The sequence below is a fragment of the Perca flavescens genome, chromosome 1, assembly GCF_004354835.1.
Source record: "Perca flavescens isolate YP-PL-M2 chromosome 1, PFLA_1.0, whole genome shotgun sequence".
In the NCBI taxonomy this organism is placed as follows: Eukaryota; Metazoa; Chordata; class Actinopteri; order Perciformes; family Percidae; genus Perca; species Perca flavescens.
The window spans coordinates 9,452,541-9,471,481 of NC_041331.1; the positions used below are offsets into that span (position 1 = coordinate 9,452,541).

At 41.8% G+C, this 18,941-nt stretch overlaps 1 protein-coding gene across 2 annotated transcripts in view; it reads right to left on the reverse strand.

Annotated features, from left to right (window-relative positions):
- Positions 1–2,108: 2,108 nt before the first annotated feature.
- ano9b (anoctamin 9b) overlaps positions 2,109–18,941 on the reverse strand; it is a 58,904-nt gene continuing 42,071 nt past the window's right edge. For both annotated transcript variants that reach the window (XM_028577627.1, XM_028577618.1), the window contains 10 exons: positions 18,471–18,582; positions 11,307–11,361; positions 11,108–11,205; positions 10,743–10,939; positions 7,790–7,942; positions 4,627–4,771; positions 4,347–4,466; positions 4,136–4,229; positions 3,932–4,044; positions 2,109–2,484 (listed from right to left, as the gene is read on the reverse strand). In XM_028577627.1, the coding sequence (XP_028433428.1) occupies positions 2,451–2,484; positions 3,932–4,044; positions 4,136–4,229; positions 4,347–4,466; positions 4,627–4,771; positions 7,790–7,942; positions 10,743–10,939; positions 11,108–11,205; positions 11,307–11,361; positions 18,471–18,582 (1,121 nt within the window). In that variant the 3' untranslated portion in view covers positions 2,109–2,450. The remainder of the gene's footprint in view (positions 2,485–3,931; positions 4,045–4,135; positions 4,230–4,346; positions 4,467–4,626; positions 4,772–7,789; positions 7,943–10,742; positions 10,940–11,107; positions 11,206–11,306; positions 11,362–18,470; positions 18,583–18,941) is intronic.

Below are 18,941 nucleotides of genomic sequence, written 5' to 3' on the forward strand. Positions count from 1 at the left end.
GAACTTCCTGTTTTGAGGTCTTGTTTGTGACCCTAAAAGAGCCGAGATGTTTTGCCGGCTCGGAGGGAAAGCCTCCTTAAGTCTCTAGCTGTGGAGGGCCCTCCAAGTCTTCAAAGTAATCCATGCTTTTAGCTTAGTCAGATCTTCCCCGATCCTACATATTATATTATTAATGACATTAAACTAACCCAAACACCTCTCATGTCAGTTTTTTTTTTTTTTTTTTTTGTTCCACAGTCACTACTATTATGCCACCTTACCATGGGGAATCCGTGCCGAGACAACAAAAGTTTACAGATCAGTCTGTCTGAAAGTGTCCAGTTTCTTTTTAAAACCATCCCGCGGAGCCTCTGGCTGCTGCTCTCCTCTTCCCGAGGACCGGCTTTTGCGCCACATCAGGTTTTGAACTCTATCAGCCCAGTTCGCTGGTGGTTTATATATCGTCACGGACAGGCCTCTCTTCACGAGTTGTACAGACATGTCTCTCCCTCATAAAACACCCTCATTCTGGCTGGGAAAGGAGTTTGGAACACCTTCTTCGCCTCCGCGTATTCCCGGCGCTTTCTGAGGATCTCCGGTGCATAGTCGTGGCCACAAAAACTTTTCTCTCCCAATAGAGAAACCCCTTTTTTCGCCTTTTGGCCTTTACTGTGTATATATATATATATATATATATATATATATATATATATATATATATATATATATATATATATATATATGTATGTATGTATTATTATAATCACAGCCATCTAACCACCACATGCAGGAAAGGGAAAAGGGAAAATAACCTGCCCTGAAGTAGGAGCTGAAAGAGTTAAAGGAACTGCAGCCAGAGGAACTTAATAATCCCCAAATTGGTCCAGTCGGAACACAAGAAAAAAAGGGTTCTAGGAATGTTATGTGCTAGGAACTGCAAAAATCCCTCCGGTCGGAAAGAACTCAATGTTCACACAGATAATGACCGATTCTTTCGCCCCATAGTCACCAAAGTAAATATTAGACCCATGTCTAATATTTACGGACACATCAGGAGAAAATTAACTTTGTTTAAGACCTGTTTCTGTCTCAGAAACAAACTCTTGTGAGATCTGGCAACACAGATAACACTTTCAAACAAGGCCATGCCCATTTAGAAGACAGGAAGTGTGTACCATTGTTTTTTGCTTAGGAAGTCCAGCTAACAGTAGGCATTTTTAAGCCCCCACTCTTTTCAACATACGCACACATAGACACAAACATCATATTAACTGGACAGCACTTAAAATGTGTAACAAGTTTAAGAATGATGCTCATGCATTTCCTGTATTTCACCTTTATAAGATAAAAACAAATTGGCTGATAAAAGCCTGTGGCTGGTGGCCCTGATGTGCAGTAATGAGGTTTTCATCTAACCTTGGTTAAAACTGGTTAGGTTGTTGATTTGTTCCTCTACCAAGATAACTTTCTGACCCTGGTTCTTGGAATAACAACTTATTAACTATATTAAATAACAATAATATATCTTACATTTTAATATAAAAACATTAGGGATGCACCGAAATGAAAATTCTTGGCCGAAAACGAAAACCGAAAAAGAGGAAACCAAGACCGAAAAACCAAAAGAAATTATGCCAATTATTAGTACCATTGCATTTATGGCTATGACCGTGCACTAACTTTACTAAAATCAAGGCATTGCAATTGTATAAATTAATATTAAAGTTTAATTAAAAAAATATCTGGCAGAAATATGGCTAACATATCAGACAACGAGGGTGCATGCCCCTCATCTGGTGCAGAGAGACAAGTCTTTTTTTCTGCGCTCTGATCTCCTTCTCCTGCGCTGGGCGCTGCTCCGTCTCCGTCTCCACGCGGCCTGGATCATTTCTCGTGCACGCTGCTTTATTTCCGCATCCAAGTAATCGTCTTTATGTGGATTAACGTGGATCAAGTACAGTTGCGATGAAGTGCAGAGGATCCGAATAGATCTCACTGAAACGTGTGCTGACAGACTCTAAGAGCGTACTTTTCATTGTTTTCACTCCGTGGTCCGTCTCAACCTCTTTGCTTAGGAGACGCTTTGAAGGTGGAACGGATCGGGTACTGACACACGTGCAGGTCGCGGTTTCTGTTTGCGTCATCACAACATTTCAGCCGTATTGTTTCGGTGATAAAAGTATTTCAGCCGAAAATGCCCTTTTGGGCCATTTTTGGCGGCCAAATATTCGGTGCATCCCTAAAAAACATCACATGATTGTTAGGTGTTGTTACATGTAGGGTAATGGTTGTGTAATGACAAATCAGCAGAGTAAAACAATTCCAATGAAATCCTGATACCTCACACATTGGAGTTTAATACAGTCCAGTCTCAAATATAAATTATAAAAAGAATACATCATCTTTCCCTTTGACACATGAAAAACCAGTCAGGACTCATCAGTGAAAGCAGATCTGAGGTCCGCTGTTGGTCAGACTTCTGTTGATTTGCTGCGTTTCATTTCACTGAAATAAGAACAAAAGCGCACTCATTATAGAATAAGAAGAAGAGTGTGGAGCCACACTGGTGTCACTGTGAGATTGTGATGATGTAAAAAAGTCAAACTGTCAGCTGGGTTAAGGTGGAGATCCACAGAGATGTGAGAAAAGTCTCTGAACATAGTGACACTAATCCTCTCTGGAAACAATCGTGTTTGGATTAACAGTTGTGGTTTACATGATTTATTTGAATAAAGACAAGCCATAACCAAGTAAACAAGCGTTTTTAGATATGAACTATGTACAATAGTATGTAGTGGTTGTCTTGTTGTCTTAATGCTAACATGCCGTTTAACATTTCCACCTCATCACAGTTACAGCAGTGGTTCCCAACCTTCTGAGGTCTGAGGTCCCCCCACAGCCCTGTCAGATGAACACAAGTACCCCTTCATCCTTCACAATGTATGTTCTAAATGTATAACACAATTGATTTAATAAAAACGGATATTGTTAATTTTTTCATACAATTGAACTGTCAATATTGAGGTTGGTTTGGTCAGCAATCCCACTACCATACTACTACTTAGAGTGAAGCTGAATGTTTCAACCATATATCCATTAATGTTACTTTAAAGGGATACGCCACTGTTTGTTGAAATAGGGCTTATCACGGTCTCCCCTAGCTGTAGATAGGTGGGCCAACGCATTTTTTGTGCTTGCATTGTTTTAGTCCGGTGCAACACCGGCAGCGCCGCCGCTAGTTCGCTTAGCGTAGTGAATGGAATCCTATGTTGCCGGTTTGCATGTTGTGAGTAAAAGTGAGCCAACAAAAGACAAAAAAACAACCTAATTACTTGAAACTGAGACAAATAATGCGTTGGCCCACCTATCTACAGCCAGGGTAGAGGGTGATAAGCCCTATTTCAACAAACAGTGGCGTATTCCTTTAAGCCATTACTTTTAGCAAACTATTTTAACCAATAGCTATCTTTTTTTTTTACTTTTAAGTATTTTAACCATTTCTCCATTACTTTAGCTAATCATTCGAACTGTTTAGTCATTACTTTTAGATAGTTATTTCTACTAACTATACATTACTTTTAGCTAAACTTTTGTGCTCGCCTGCTCACTAGTTTTCACACACTCTTACATAACGGCAAGATGTAGTGTCCATGTGTTACAGTTGACTTTGTGTTAATATGTGTATATATCCTTCCAATCAAATCATAATTTCTATTTTTTCAAATTAGTTGAGCTGCTCTACTTCTTTCCACATAACCCCGGCAACTGTAGAAGCACTACTTGGGGTACACATACCTCTGGTTGGTAATTACTGGCCTACAGTTTCTGTCAGTTGCGGATAACGTTTTACAGCTTTAGAAGATGTTCTGACAGTGCTACCACTGCATGATTTTGTATTTTCAGAGCTTTAGCTTCATCTCTTGATCTTGGTCCTGTAGTACTGCTGACTTACCGTATCTCCTCTTTTAGCCGAGCCAGTTTGTCGTGCATCCGATCATTCTTCACCTGAGTGGGATTGTCGGGGACGAACCAGGCAACTATGAACTTACACACCACTACAACATGCTGCAGAAAAACACATAAGAAATACACAGAAACTTTTTAACTGTAGGTTCAGTTCAAAGAGACAACACTGTCTAACTGAAAGAGTACAAACCTCAAACAAGATGACGAAGGCAAAGCGCACAGCTAAAACCAACCAGAACTGAGAAGTCAGAGCGTAGTCCTCATCACTCCTGTAGTCTCTGTAGCTGCATGCACACACATACACACAAACACACACACAGTTTGTCCTGTTTATCAGATCTGACTGTGACTGATTCTTTGTTTGGACCCAGTACAGTACAGTAAGAGTAAGGTGTTCTTACCTGCACTGAGTGACGTTGAAGCCATTTAAGACCATTTGTTCTAAACCAAAGTCCTTTTTAATTGCTTGGTGTGTCATAAAAGCCGTGGACAGAGTGTCATTAATGTAGCCCTGCATGCAGCTGCAACAAGAGCACAAAACAATCATGATGCGATACAACACAGGCTGCTCAAGTGTCATTAGCTGTTTCTACCAGCTGTAACTTGTAAATTGTAATTTCCCCAATGGGGATCAATAAAAAGTATAAATTAAAAACTGTAATTAAATTAAACATGACTGACTGTGTTTGAGTGCTTCCATTGGTACAGGGGCCATAAAGGTAACGGTAGACGAGGCGTGGAATAAAGTCTGATGTGATTCCAATGACCAGACCGTTAGCAATCACTGCTAACACACCGATGACCTCCAACACCTTCGTCCACACACCTGCAGACAGGAGAGACAGAACACAGAACACAGTGATATCTCTCTCACACACACACACACACACACACACACACACACTATCAGCACCCCAAAAGTTAAATCTCATTACAATCTGTTACACGGTTCGTACACAATCAAATTCAAGCACTTTTCAAGCACTTTTAAGGTCCATTTTAAAGCCTTTTCCAGCACCTTACACCACCGTAAAATATATACCAGTACATAGTCAAAATTATTATTTAGTGTTTTTGTCACATTAAAGGACATAATACAATAAACAGCCCAAATTGTGTTTCGTAATAGCAGAAGGATCAGATATTTAAGCAAAACACAAGTTTTATTTTTCAAAATGAATCACTGTCTAAGCTATCTAACCTGCCTGAGTCAATGTAAAAACAATTACCCCAAACAAAATCCCCTCGACATGTTCACTTCACTAACCCTGAATTATCACCTTCTCTTCATGGTTCATAACATAACATACAGTAAGACAGCTATAGAGAGGAGCACTGAGTGGGAGGATTTGAGCCAAATGACAAGCAGCTGGGTCATTCTGGGTCAAAATCCAGGAAAACAGTTGGTGCACCCCCTTAGATTTTGCTCAAAGTTTATGTTACCCTTAATGTCCTATCACACTTTTTTTTCCAAATCTAGGGCATGCCGTACAAACTTGTAATGGTTCAGTCATATTGACATGTTTGTCTTCCAACCTACAAAGTTTGGGCTGCCTATGAATTAATGTCCAAATATTGCTTCCAAGATAATGTGATTTTCAGGCTGTAAAACTGAAGTAATTTCAAGGGCTAAAAATATGAAGACATAGGATTTTAACAGAAATATTTTACAGGCCTTGTTTGTGGGACACATTCTTGATATAGACAAGGTTTGAACAAAATCTGAGACAGTGCAACAACAACCTGTAATTCCATTTTAACCCAGAAGACTCTGACAGTGCACAGGCACCTGCATGATAAATAGCCTATATTAATTGGGGTACTTTATTGCCAATACATACATTTATCTACTGGAAAAGAGCAGTGCAAGGTTGAGCCATCCTCAACCTTACAGTAGGCTACTTGTATGACACTCCATCTGACACGATTTCTGTTCAGCAATCAACGATTGTTGTTATGCATTGGGCTAATGTTTGCAGGTTTTAATTGGCGGGTAGTAACATTACAGTTATTGTGATAACTTTGGCTATGTTCACTGCATATTCCACAAATGACCGTGCCATAACGAACATGCAATACTAACATTACATTATCACACCAAGTACTCTCACTTAGCTTGCCTGCAAATTCCTAGCTAGAAGTTACTAGCGTAAACAAATAGGCGCTAACTTGCGCTAACGTGTACAGTAGGCTACTTCAGTTGGCTTACTTGAAACTTACTTCATGTGACTCGAGAGCGCAGACTCGCCCATTGTGAAAAGCTGCATGTCTTTTTTGTAGACTTTACAAGAGGCAACTCGTAGGGTTTGTCCCCATTTAATCCATAATAATTTTTCATCTTCCAGCCAACGTTCATTGAAACGACAACCTGTCGGCACTCGGCAGCGTTATTACGAATCCCACTATGGCCACGCCAAGACCCACCCTTCAATACCATTTATTGGCCAGGTGTCCATGATGCTTACGCAAGGTAGCGTAACCGTGACCAATCGGCTATCCTAATCTTAACCACTCGAGGTGAAATGCCTTACCCCAACCAATCGAGCTGCTTCCTAGGGCGGGTCTTGGCGTGGTGGCAGATTTCAGTCACACATGCACAAGCGAGCAGGTTTAATCTTAGGCTCTCCAACATTTTATTTCTCCATTTAATAAACAAACTATTCAGTAAGTTAGGTATTTGTTGTGAAATAAATACAGTTACAATTTCAAGCATTTTCAAGCATTTTATCCAAAATTCAGGCACTTTTCAAACCTTGAAAACACAACATAAAAATTCAAGCATTTTCAAAGATTTCAAGCAACCGTACAAACCCTGTGTTAGTTGTTGCGCTGTCTTGCTGTCTAACAAGACCAGACAAACAAGACCTACTGTAAAAATCTTCATTATCGTCACACTTTCTGAAAAATACTTTTATTTTGTCATATTTGTATTTATTACATTTATATAATGTTTTCATTTCATGTTTAGTATACATGGATTTTATTTGAGCACTGTGTTCTTATATTAAATGTTCTTCACTGAGTTTTGGTATATTCTTGGCTCAGACTTTTGAAAGCCACTGTTTGCCAGTGCCTGAATTGGACCGTTAAAGGTGCCAGTAGCTTTATTCATGACATGATCATTGCATGTGTCTTGGATATATTTCTATTTTACGCATATCTTGGTAAAATATCACTTAACATGTATTTTTATATGCATTTCCTTACAAACATTTAGGGCTTGACTTTAACTTGTTCGCTTACCAGCCACTGTGGCTAGTGGTTTTCCAAAGTTAGCCACACAGCATTTTACTAACTACAATTTTGTGGGAAATTAGTATGTTTTATTTGATCAAAATTGACTGTGGTGTGATACAATTGACTTAAAGAACTAAATTTGCAAATGTAGGCATAAATAACCACCAAAATCAAGACTACATTAAATATAGGCTATATAGGAAATATTCAGCTGCACACTGCATCAAAGGGGGCCTCCTGTGTCGGGCGGGGGCAGAGTGGCACAGTAGCCTCCAGAGACCAGGGTTACAATAATATGTTTCTCTAATACAATGATCCATGTTAACTAGGAGACTTTCAGCGCTGTTTTCTCAGTGTTAAGCTGCTATGTTTTTACACAGAGATGCAGTTTTGCAGGTGTTTAGGGGCGCATACCTACTAACCACAGGACGTTGTGGTATGCTATAAGAAGTAACAGAAGTTCCGGAACTCAGTACTGGCCCATTTCAGGCACTGTTGTTATCATGTATTATTGAAATGATTCAGTAATGTAAATGTTATGCAGTAGCACCTCACTCAACACAGAAACCTTTGACACATATATCAACACAGACAACACACAGCTCACCGATGTCGTTAGTCTTCCAAGGAACCAGCCGCCGTTCCAAGCGGACCATCTTGATGGCGTCCAGGCGGATCTCAAAGATGTTATTGATGAAAGCCAGAAGGGGGGCGAGGGGGAACGCTGCCACAAATATGGTGGTGAAGCTGAACTGGACCACTGTAGGGGATGGACCATAAGTTAGTAAAATTTCCGATTTCCAGCCACAGCCTGTCACTCCCCCCTGTACTAATGTTACTCGGTACGTAATGTTAGCTCACAATGCCTCGCGTTTCTCACTCTCGTAACTTGTTCATCAGACGTGACATGAGAAGAGCTAACGTTAGCCAACCTATTTATAAAAAAAAATAGTAATTTCAGCATTCGAATAGTATTGATTTTTTTACTATTCGAATAATATTCAACTTTCGGAATTCATTCCAACAGCCCTAGTGTCCTGTTGATGTTATAAAGTTCCAATGCATTTTAGTATCCATGAGTGCGGCATCGAGTCAGAGGCTAGTCTGTTCTTACAGTAGCTGTTGTTTGGCTGCACTGGTGTTTTTGCAAATTCCTTTCTGAGTCCCGTTCAGTCTCCGTTTTGTATTATTTAAGTATTGTTGTTCTTTTCCCGTCACTGCCTTACCATTGAGAGTTAACTTTGAATAAAAAACATTATGTTTATTCTCCTGGCTTCTAGTTCTGTAGTTTACTTCTTCAGGTGAGTAGCCAGAGCTCTGAGTCTTTGTTTGGCAGTCTTCAATGCTTCTGGTATGGACAGTTTGGTGTACTTCCTATGTCCTTTTTCTTTCTTCATCACACCTTTTTGTAGCTATGATAGCTGGCTGACTTTTCTCAGTGCTGCCTTGATCTCAATGGAGGTTGCTGAAGTGTATTTCAATAAAATAATGATAATACATTTTATTTAAAGGCGCCTTTCTCGGCACTCAAGGACACCGTACAGGGATATGTGACACCCACAAAATAAGTTTTGTGGAGATTAGTACTTTTTGTTTACTTTTCTTCTATTGCAATAGTATTTTATTTTATTCTGATTCATATAATTGATTACTAATGAGAAATTACGGAAGAAGCATCCAATTACATGTATTTCCTAAAATGGATACAGGGTGGCAGTAAGCACGAGCAGCGTCACACTGGGACATATAGCGATGCACAGAGCAAGATAAGCTCATAATCCGAGTGAATGGAGAATGAGCAACTGTTGTCCTGCGTCACTGATTTCTCTGTAATATTTCTAATATTTCCAGGTTGGTTACACATCTTTTATGTGACTACAGATATTTATAAGCTTATATGAACCCCCAGTGATGTGTGCTCTGTAAGCTAAAAGTATGTCAAATGTGTAAACAGTTAAGTTAGACAGTACGCAGTTGAGAAAATGGCGGACGACGCCCGCAGATTGATTATTTTATTTGTTCCTTACGGCTCCGGGGCATTTGTGGGTTATTTCAGTGTGTGTGGAAAACAGCTATGTGTGTAATGTTAAAAGTAAAAAGTGAATGTGAATGTACAGCGTAAGACCAGTTACGGCTGCGGCCTTGTTTAAGGGGCGCATGTGTGTTAATAAGTGAATGTACAGCGTAAGACCAGTAACGGCTGCGGCCTTGTTTAAGGGCGCACGTGTGTTAATATTACAATAATACAGATTCAGTTCATAGAGTTGAGCGCCAAGTTATGAGGCAGATGTGTATATTATTGAAGTTTGTGTTCTTATAGTGTAAATGTAATACAGCTTAACTGCAAATGAGAATTATTCTGTGTAAATATACAGTTATTACAAAAATACTCTTTGGGTAAGAGAACAAAAAGGACAGATGTCTAAAGGAAGAAGTGCAGATATGATTGATGATAGACCAAAAATGTGATTTAAAGGGAAAATGTTTGTTTTTGGTTTCATACAGATTTTGATAAGTTAATGTTTGGAAATATGAGAGGATAATTTATGTGAAAACAGACCTTTGAAGAATATATGGCTTCATGTTATCCAAATGTGGATATAACCTGTGCTTCAACGCAAAGCAGACAAAAATAACAGAAAATAATTCATGATTGCAGATACGAAGTTAAAATGAAGTTGAAAATAAATGAATGGAGAATGAGCAACTGTTGTCCTGCGTCACTGATTTCTTTGTAATATTTCTAATATTTCCAGAGCACTCCTATCAGAGGGTTATCTATATATCTGCCAGCAGAGACCTAGTCGGGACCTGCTACAGATACATAAGACATTTAAAACAGCAAAAAATAATCCCAGTAACTGAGCAGATTGGGAAATATTCAAACCAGCCCGTCTGGCACCAACAACCATGCCACACTCAAAGTTGTTTAGATCACCTTTTGTTCCCATTCTGACATTCAGTTTGGAGTTCAGGAGATTGTCTAGACCTGGACCACACCCCTAAATGCATTGAAGCAGCTGCAATGTGATTGGTTGATTAGATAATCGCATTAACGAGAAATCTTACAGGTGTTCCTAATAATCTTTAAGGTGAGTGTATATCGTCACTCTGTACAATAACAAGGAAGACTGGAGCAACTGTAACAACTACAGTGTCATCTGTCTACCCAGAATCACCGGTAAACTCTTTACTCGAATGAAAGCAAAGGACAGACCACTTATCATCCTGGACATGCTGTTCGCTAATAATGCAGCAAGGACTGGTTCACTCAAGCATGCCAAGACTTGCGCCTGAACAAAACCAAGAGGATTGGACAGGGCACTGATTTTTATATTCAGTTTTACTTGTACCATGGACTAAATTCTTGGAGTGTAGCCCATCCCTCTCCAAACCTAACTCTAACCCTAATGATAACTAACACTACTAAAAATAACTAACCCTAACACTAGTGCTAACATGTCTTAGTCAGGGTACTGTCGGGACTTTGTGCAAGGATACTATCAACCTAGTGAGTCAGGTTTTAAGGTGTGAGGGTCAGGGGGAGACTGTGGACCTACCCATCTCCAAGTACTCATTGAACAGACTGAAGGCATCCGTGTTTGCCAGGTGGTAATTACGCAGCCAGTCCCGAAGTTTGCAGATGTCACATGGTTCAACACGTCCCTGTTCATCACGGCAGGCCTTCCTGTAACAGTGACCACACTTCCTCTCCAGCTTCTTTGCATGGTTTCTACTCAGACAGTTCTTCAACCAGCTGGAAAACACAACATGTTCACATGAATGCAAAGTCTGACATGTTTACACTTTGTTTTCCAAAGAGTTCTGGGTTGACACTATGTAGGACTGGACACTAACTTATCACCACCTCCTGCCTACAGGAGATGTTGAATGAAAACACAGCACTTTAAGAATGAAAACTCACGGCCCAGTAAACTCAAAGATGTTGTTGAGAGTCTGTTTGAGCAGCATGATCACAGCCATCTGGATGAAGAGGTCTGTCAAACAACCACTAGGATGGCACTATAACACACACAGAACACATCTAAGGGTTAGTACTGTGGTGCGTGCATGCATGCTGTATAAATGACTAAAAGCTAAAAAGTGTCCTCAAATCTCCTCACCTCCTCCAGTCTCCATCCAGCGATACGCACATAGTTCCCCGGATGGCCGTTTATCCTGTGACAACAAAACATTAGCTTCACATCAACAATCAACATTTAACCATCTAAACTAAACTCTAAACTGGAGACAGATTTTCTAGTTTAACAACAATACAAGCAACTATATATAAAAAGGTGGAGCTTTAAACGAATGAGCTGTAGCCATCTCAACTTACATAGTAGACACAGTAAACACAGAAATCTGAGAAGAAACAAACCCATTGGTTTGCGGACTGCCATTCTATAGCCCAGCATTTAGCATTTTGACCGTCGCCATATTCGGACAAAAGAGCTGATCTTGGCGTAGATATATGTACGTAGATACCGCATTGGCCGCTGCTGTTCATTTGAGCGATACGTCAACGTGGCTGCCATTTTGGGACAGACATGCCGCTCGCATGTAGCCTATGTCTATCGAGGCAGGATCTCTATCCACATTAAAATAATAATTTCTTGCTGAATTTCCAAACGGTTTTCAAGCGGTGTTTTGATAACAAAATACCCTTTCTTGTGTAGACAGTAACAGTATACGCAACTTTTAGCCTTAATATTATTTAGACGGGTGAGTTATATAAAACTTCAAACCCGTACAGTTGTTATGAAGGGTGAAATTAGCTATAGAGACCGGAACCGTTTTTGGAACCATGCCGTTTATTTCAGCTGATAAGTTGAGGACTATGAGGATTGACATGCCTCAAGCGGCCACTCGAGGACTGCAGTTCAGCCCAAAGCTGTTGAATTTTGCTGAATGCTGAATTGTTTTTTTTAACTTACACGTTTAATTATATAAAGGCTTAAAGCCGCGTACTGTTACTATCTACACAAGATAAGGTATTTTGGTTTGAAAACCCGTATTTTTAATTCAACCAAGTGTACTGTATCATAAATACATGTCTTTTTTGTAGCAAAGCAAACTGCTTGAAAATCGTTTGGAAATTAAACGAGAAATTAATTTTTTAATTGTGGATAGACACACAAGCAATATGATAGCATGTCTGTCTGAAAATGGCAGCCAATGCGGTATCCAGGGTTCTCAAGTTTTATCAAAGTTTGGAGTGAGATTGCATGCGTTAGGGGAGGAGCCATCCAAAGCCACACAACACATACACAGCAACAGTGACTTCCAGATCTAATGAAAGTCATAATACATAGCAGTTTTCATAGTTTTTTTTTTTCTTACTTAGATTGACTCAGTGGGAAACCTGACAGTCTTTGTTATCCACAATCCTTTTTAAGTCTGGTTGTACTCTGTTGTGGCCACTCTTTCACTCATTTGTCACTAGAGGGGCTTTCAAACAATCAGCAGTAAAAGGGTTAATGAGGAAGGTGATCTGTGGCCGCTTTTTTTCCTCAGGTTGCAGAATCTGTCCATAAAAAAACTCTGCTGCATTATTTTTTATTTTAAAATAATTGGCAAATGTATCATTCAAATGCTTTTTTTTTTTAAACTTATCTGAAATGTTTCAAAAAGTAAAAAATATATCTACCAATAACACAGCCCCCAGCCACACAGTAAGAGCCTCAAAGGAGCAGGCAAAGCGCCGCATGTGGCTCAAGAGCCACAGGTTTGCCACCCCTGCTTTAGGATGTCTCAGGGAAAAAGCTCTAGTCTGGGCAGAGGGGGTTTGTACTAATCAGCAGATTGCAGGTTTATCTTATCTTTCTCTCAAATTAAGAATTGTGTTTGACCACCCGGACCATGTCTGTAATGCCTCCAAGAGACTCCTGAAGCTGAGGAAGGGCACGGGCAGTGTGGCAATTCTGGACATTAGCTGCCAATTCCAAGTGGAATGAGGAGGCTCTTCAGGGAGCGTTCGGAAATGGTTTGAGTGACACAGTGAAGGATGAACTAGCTGTCCGAGATGAGCCAACTTATCTTTATTCTCTCGTTTCCCTTGCTATAAAGATTGATAACAGGCTACGGGAGAGGAGCGGTAGGGCTCACACTGCGGGTGGAGATCTCTCACTTTCAACCATCCGGGCCACACGTCCTATTGGACAGCGCTCACCCACTTCTGCTTCCTCAACTAAGGAACAAGACGAGCCCATGCAGCTGGGCTGTGCTCAACTGTCCCCAGCAGAGAGACTACAGCGCATTCAGGCGGGTGAGTGCATGTGCTGTGGGGACGACACTCATTTCCTTGCCAATTGCCCAGTTCGGCCAAAAGACAAGGCTCACAGGTAAATGTGGTTGTACTTGCGAGCCCTACTCCTAATTTGGAACCCACAGCTCCCCAACTAGTAATCCCAGTTACACTCCAATTCAAAAATCTGTCTCTTCCATAGACCTTTTTCACAGCAGACATGTTGACATGTCATAGTAGGAAAAGCACAGGTGTATGCAAAACCATTAATGATGGCTGCATTCCACTTAGGAGAGGCCCTGGTATTGTGCACGCTGACTCACTGTAATAGCTTACTGGGACACTTGATGGAATTGAGCCATTGTTAAGGTTATCAATTTCAGCTGTGCTTTTCCTACTATGACAAGTCAAAATGTCTGCTGTGAAAAAAGTCCATTATCTGCTCTAATTGACTCTGGATCATTCTGTCCGGCAATCATAGAGAAACTATTCAGTTTAAAGTAGTTACCTCCTCAACCTCCCCACTGATCCTCAGTTTCCCCTGGCTTAGCCTTCACAATCCCCATATTGACTGGCAACATAACAAGATCCACAGTTGGAGCACTCACTGTCGTTCTGTGTGTCTCGGATCTGCTATTCTGCCCTCTGAAAGTTCCCCTGTTCCTCCAGACAAACCCCCTGATCTCTTGTCTGTCCCCGAGGAATACCTGGACTTAACTGAGGTGTTCAGCAAGACCAAGGCACTCTCTTTACCACCTCACAGACCATATGATTGCACCATTGATCTACTGCCTGGAGCCCCCTTGCCTTCTAGCCTGCTCTACAATCTGTCCCGGCCTGAGAGGGAAGCAATGGAGACCTACAAAGGCGACTCCCTAGCTTCAGGCCTCATCCGTCCCTCATCATCCCCTGTAGGTGCTGGTTTCTTTTTTGTTGAAAAGAAGGATAAGATAATATACGCCCCTGCATTGACTACCAAGGACTTAATAACATCACGGTCAAGAATACATATCCCCTGCCTCTCATTAACTCGCCGTTTGAACCCCTTAAGGGTGCCACCGTATTTTCCAAACTCGACCTGCGTAACGCCTAACATCTTGTCCGGATCAGACAGGGGGACGAATGGAAAATGAGGTTTAATACTCCTCTTGCTCACTTTGAGTACCTCGTCATGCCATTCGGTCTCACCAACGCCCCTGCAGTTTTTCAGTCCATGGTAAACAATGTATTAAGATATTTCCTCCACTGTTTTGTGTTTGTCTACTTAGACGATATTTTGTTTTTTTCCAAGTCCCACGAAGAACACATTTCCCACGTCCATCAGGTCCTCCGACGCCTCTTGGAGAACAAACTGTATGTAAAAGCAGAGAAGTGTGAGTTTAACCGTCAATCAGTCCCCTTCCTGGGTTTTATTGTTGAGCGGGAGCAAGTTTTACCAGATCCAGAAAAGATAAGAGCGGTTACTGAGTGGCCTACACCTACAGTACAGGCCAAAAGTTTGGACACACCTTCTCATTCAATGCATTTCCTTTATTTTCATGAATATTTACATTGTAGATTCTCACTGAAGGCATCAAAACTATGAATGAACACATGTGGAATTATGTACTTAACAAAAAAGTGTGAAATAACTGAAAACATGTCTTATATTCTAGTTTCTTAAAAGTAGCCACCCTTTGCTCTGATTACTGCTTTGCACACTCTTGGCATTCTCTTGATGAGCTTCAAGAGGTAGTCACCTGAAATGGTTTTCCAACAGTCTTGAAGGAGTTCCCAGAGATGCTTAGCACTTGTTGGCCCTTTTGCCTTCACTCTGCGGTCCAGCTCACCCCAAACCATCTCGATTGGGTTCAGGTTCGGTGACCGTGGAGGCCAGGTCATCTGGCGCAGCACTCCATCACTCTCCTTCTTGGTCAAATAGCCCTTACACAGCCTGGAGGTGTGTTTGGGGTCATTGTCCTGTTAAAAAATAAATGATGGTCCAACTAAACGCAAACCGGATGGGATGGTATGTCGCTGCAGGATGCTGTAGTAGCCATGCTGGTTCAGTATGCCTTCAATTTTGAATAAATCCCCAACAGTGTCACCAGCAAAGCACCATCACACCTCCTCCATGCTTCACGGTGGGAACCAAGCATAGAAGCATAGCATAGAACCATCCGTTCACCTTTTCTGCGTCGCACAAAGACATGGCGGTTGGAACCAAAGATCTCAAATTTGGACTCATCAGACCAAAGCACATATTTCCACTGGTCTAATGTCCATTCCTTGTGTTTCTTGGCCCAAACAAATCTCTTCTGCTTGTTGCCTCTCCTTAGCAGTGGTTTCCTAGCAGCTATTTGAACATGAAGGCCTGATTCGCGCAGTCTCCTCTTAACAGTTGTTCTAGAGATGTGTCTGCTGCTAGAACTCTGTGTGGCATTCATCTGGTCTCTAATCTGAGCTGCTGATAACTTGCGATTTCTGAGGCTGGTGACTCGGATGAACTTATCCTCAGCAGCAGAGGTGACTCTTGGTCATCCTTTCCTGGGGTGGTCCTCATGTGAGCCAGTTTCGTTGTAGCGCTTGATGGTTTTTGCGACTGCACTTGGGGACACAGTCAAAGTTTTTGCAATTTTTCGGACTGACTGACCTTCATTTGTTAAAGTAATGATGGCCACTCGTTTCTCTTTACTTAGCTGATTGGTTCTTGCCATAATATGAATTCTAACAGTTGTATCAACCTGACTTCTGCACAACACAGCTGATGGTCCCAACCCCATTAATAAGGGAAACAATTCCACTAATTAACCCTGACAAGGTATACCTGTGAAGTGAAAACCATTTCAGGTGACTACCTCATGAAGCTTATTGAGAGAACACCAAGGGTTTGCAGCGCTATCAAAAAAGCAAAGGGTGGCTACTTTGAGGAATCTAAAATATAAGACATGTTTTCAATTATTTCACACTTTTTTGTTAAGTACATCATTCCATATGTGTTCATTCATAGTTTTGATGCCTTCAGTGAGAATCTACAATGTAAATAGTCATGAAAATAAAGAAAACTCATTGAATGAGAAGGTGTGTCCAAACTTTTGGCCTGTACTGTACATCACGGAAACAGCTGCAACGTTTTCTGGGCTTTGCCAATTTTTACCGCCGCTTCATCAAAGACTTCAGCTGAGTGGTAGCCCCCCTGACTAAGCTCACCTCCCCCATGGTTCTGTTCCCATGGTCACCATAAGCAGAGTTGGCCGTGAGTACTCTAAAGACACTGTTCTCCACTTTGATTCATCCTGATACCAGTTTGCAGTTCATTGTGGAGGTGGATGCTTCTGATTCTGGGGTGGGAGCAGTCTTGTCTCAACGCTCACCCACAGATACAAAGCTTCATCCTGTGGCTTACTTCTCTAAGAAACTATCCCCCGCAGAGAAGAACTATGATGTGGGAAACCGGGAGCTACTTGCAGTCAAGCTGGCCTTGGAGGAGTGGAGGCATTGGCTGGCCTACATCCAGTCAACCAAGAGACTAAACTCTCATCAAGCCAGATGGGCCGGTTTTTTCAGCAGGTTTAATGTTTTTAACGTACCGTCCTGGCACATGTAACATCAAGCCTGATGCTCTCTCCCGCCAGTTCACAGACTCTGAAGAGACCAGTAACCCTGAATCTGTCCGTTGGGAGATTGAGTCCCTGGTCAGGACGGCAGAAGAAACAGAACCTGGGCCGGCCGATGGACCCCCCCAACCTACTCTGTCCCCTCTGCCGTACGGTCTCAAGTACTTAACTGGATCCACACCTCCCGCTTCTCCTGTCACCCCGGTATGAACCGTACGCTGTCACTGCTCAAAAGACACTTCTGGGGGCCGTCCGTCGAAGCTGATGTCCTATGTGGCGGAACGTTCCATCTGTGCTCGGAATAAAGAATCTCACCAGTCTCCCTCGGGCCTGTTGCATCCTCTCCCAGTCCCAGGTCATCCCTGGTCCCATGTGGCTTTGGATTTTGTCACTGGTCTTCCAAAGTCTGAAGGTAATGACACAATACTTACCATCGTGGATTTTGTTCCCATTTTGTTGTATTACCAAAATTACCGTCTGCCAGTGAGACAGCTGACCTCTTTGTCCTACATGTATTCGGTCCCCATGTGGACATTGTTTCCGATACAGGCCCACAGTTTATTTCTCGCTTGTGGAAAGATTTCTGTTCTGCTCTGGGTGCCGCTGTCAGCCTCTCCTCAGGTTTCAACCCACAGTCCAAGGGCCAGACTGAGAGAACCAATCAGGACCTGGAGGCTGCTCTTCACTGTGTGGCAGCTCAGAATTCTTCCACTCGTGCTAAACATCTCCCATGGGTTGAGTACGCCCACAATTCCCTCGCCTCCTCTGCCACCGGCCTTTCTCCATTCGAGGTGTCTTTGGGATACCAACCTCCTTTGTTACCATCGCAGAAGAAGGAACTGGCCGTCCCGTCGGTTTAAGAAAACCTTTGTCCGCTGCCGCAAGGTTTGGGATGTCACCAGTGAGGCTCTTCTCCAGACCACTGAGCGGCATAAGAGAGTGGCGGACAGAGGCAGGATTTCTGCTCCCCAGTTCCAACCGGGTCAGAAAGTTTGTCTCTCTTCCAGAAATATTCCCCTGTGCACTCCCGAGTCCCGTAAACTGTCGCCCCGGTATTTGGGTCCCTTTGAGGTTGAGTCCATCATCAACCTATCGTCTATGAGGATCCATCCAACCTTCCACGTGTCCAAGTTGTTCACATTAGTGTAAGTAGTGAATCTAAACGTGGGTCCCATAGACCATGCCCACTTTCACCAATCAGTACCCCACTGTAGGGGTGGCCTCAAGAGTGTCCCTAGATGGTAACCATCAAATTTTGTAAAAATCGGATGAGCCGTTCATGAGATATAAACTTTTTGTACTTGTAGCGCCCCTAGTGGCCAATTTTCATGTGTGGGGCACCTCCAGAGGGTCATGGCAAACAAGAATCTAAAGTTTTGCGTTGATAGCATTTATTTTGGCCGAGATATGGCAAAGTTGATGACGGACGGACGGACGGACAGTACCTGCCCAGGAAGAAGGCCACATAGAAGAGTGAGGAGAAGAGAGTGAAGAACTGGAAGGTGAACATCTTGACTGTAAAGCTCCTCTCTGTGGCAGCAAATGAATTTGTCTTCTCTGAAAACAAACACACACAAAAAGCATATGAAAATGGCTTTAAATATTTGATTTTGTCTTAAATTTAAAATTAGAATGTATTTTGATATTTTGAGTAGACTTCGTTTTTAATCTATGGCGAAATCTATGGAAGCTGACAAAGGCTCTGCTTGCTTTTTTTAATGCCATAATCTCGAGATCATGATTTTGTATCTAAACAAAATAAGATAATCAACCCAATATCAAGAGAAAACAAAAGAATATCTCCTTTAATTAGGGCCTACTTAATGTTAATCAGAGATCAGGAGTGCCATTCCAGTCATGCACTGTCATTCGCATCTTAATGGTCAAATCAGCAGACAGTAAATGCATTCAAACGG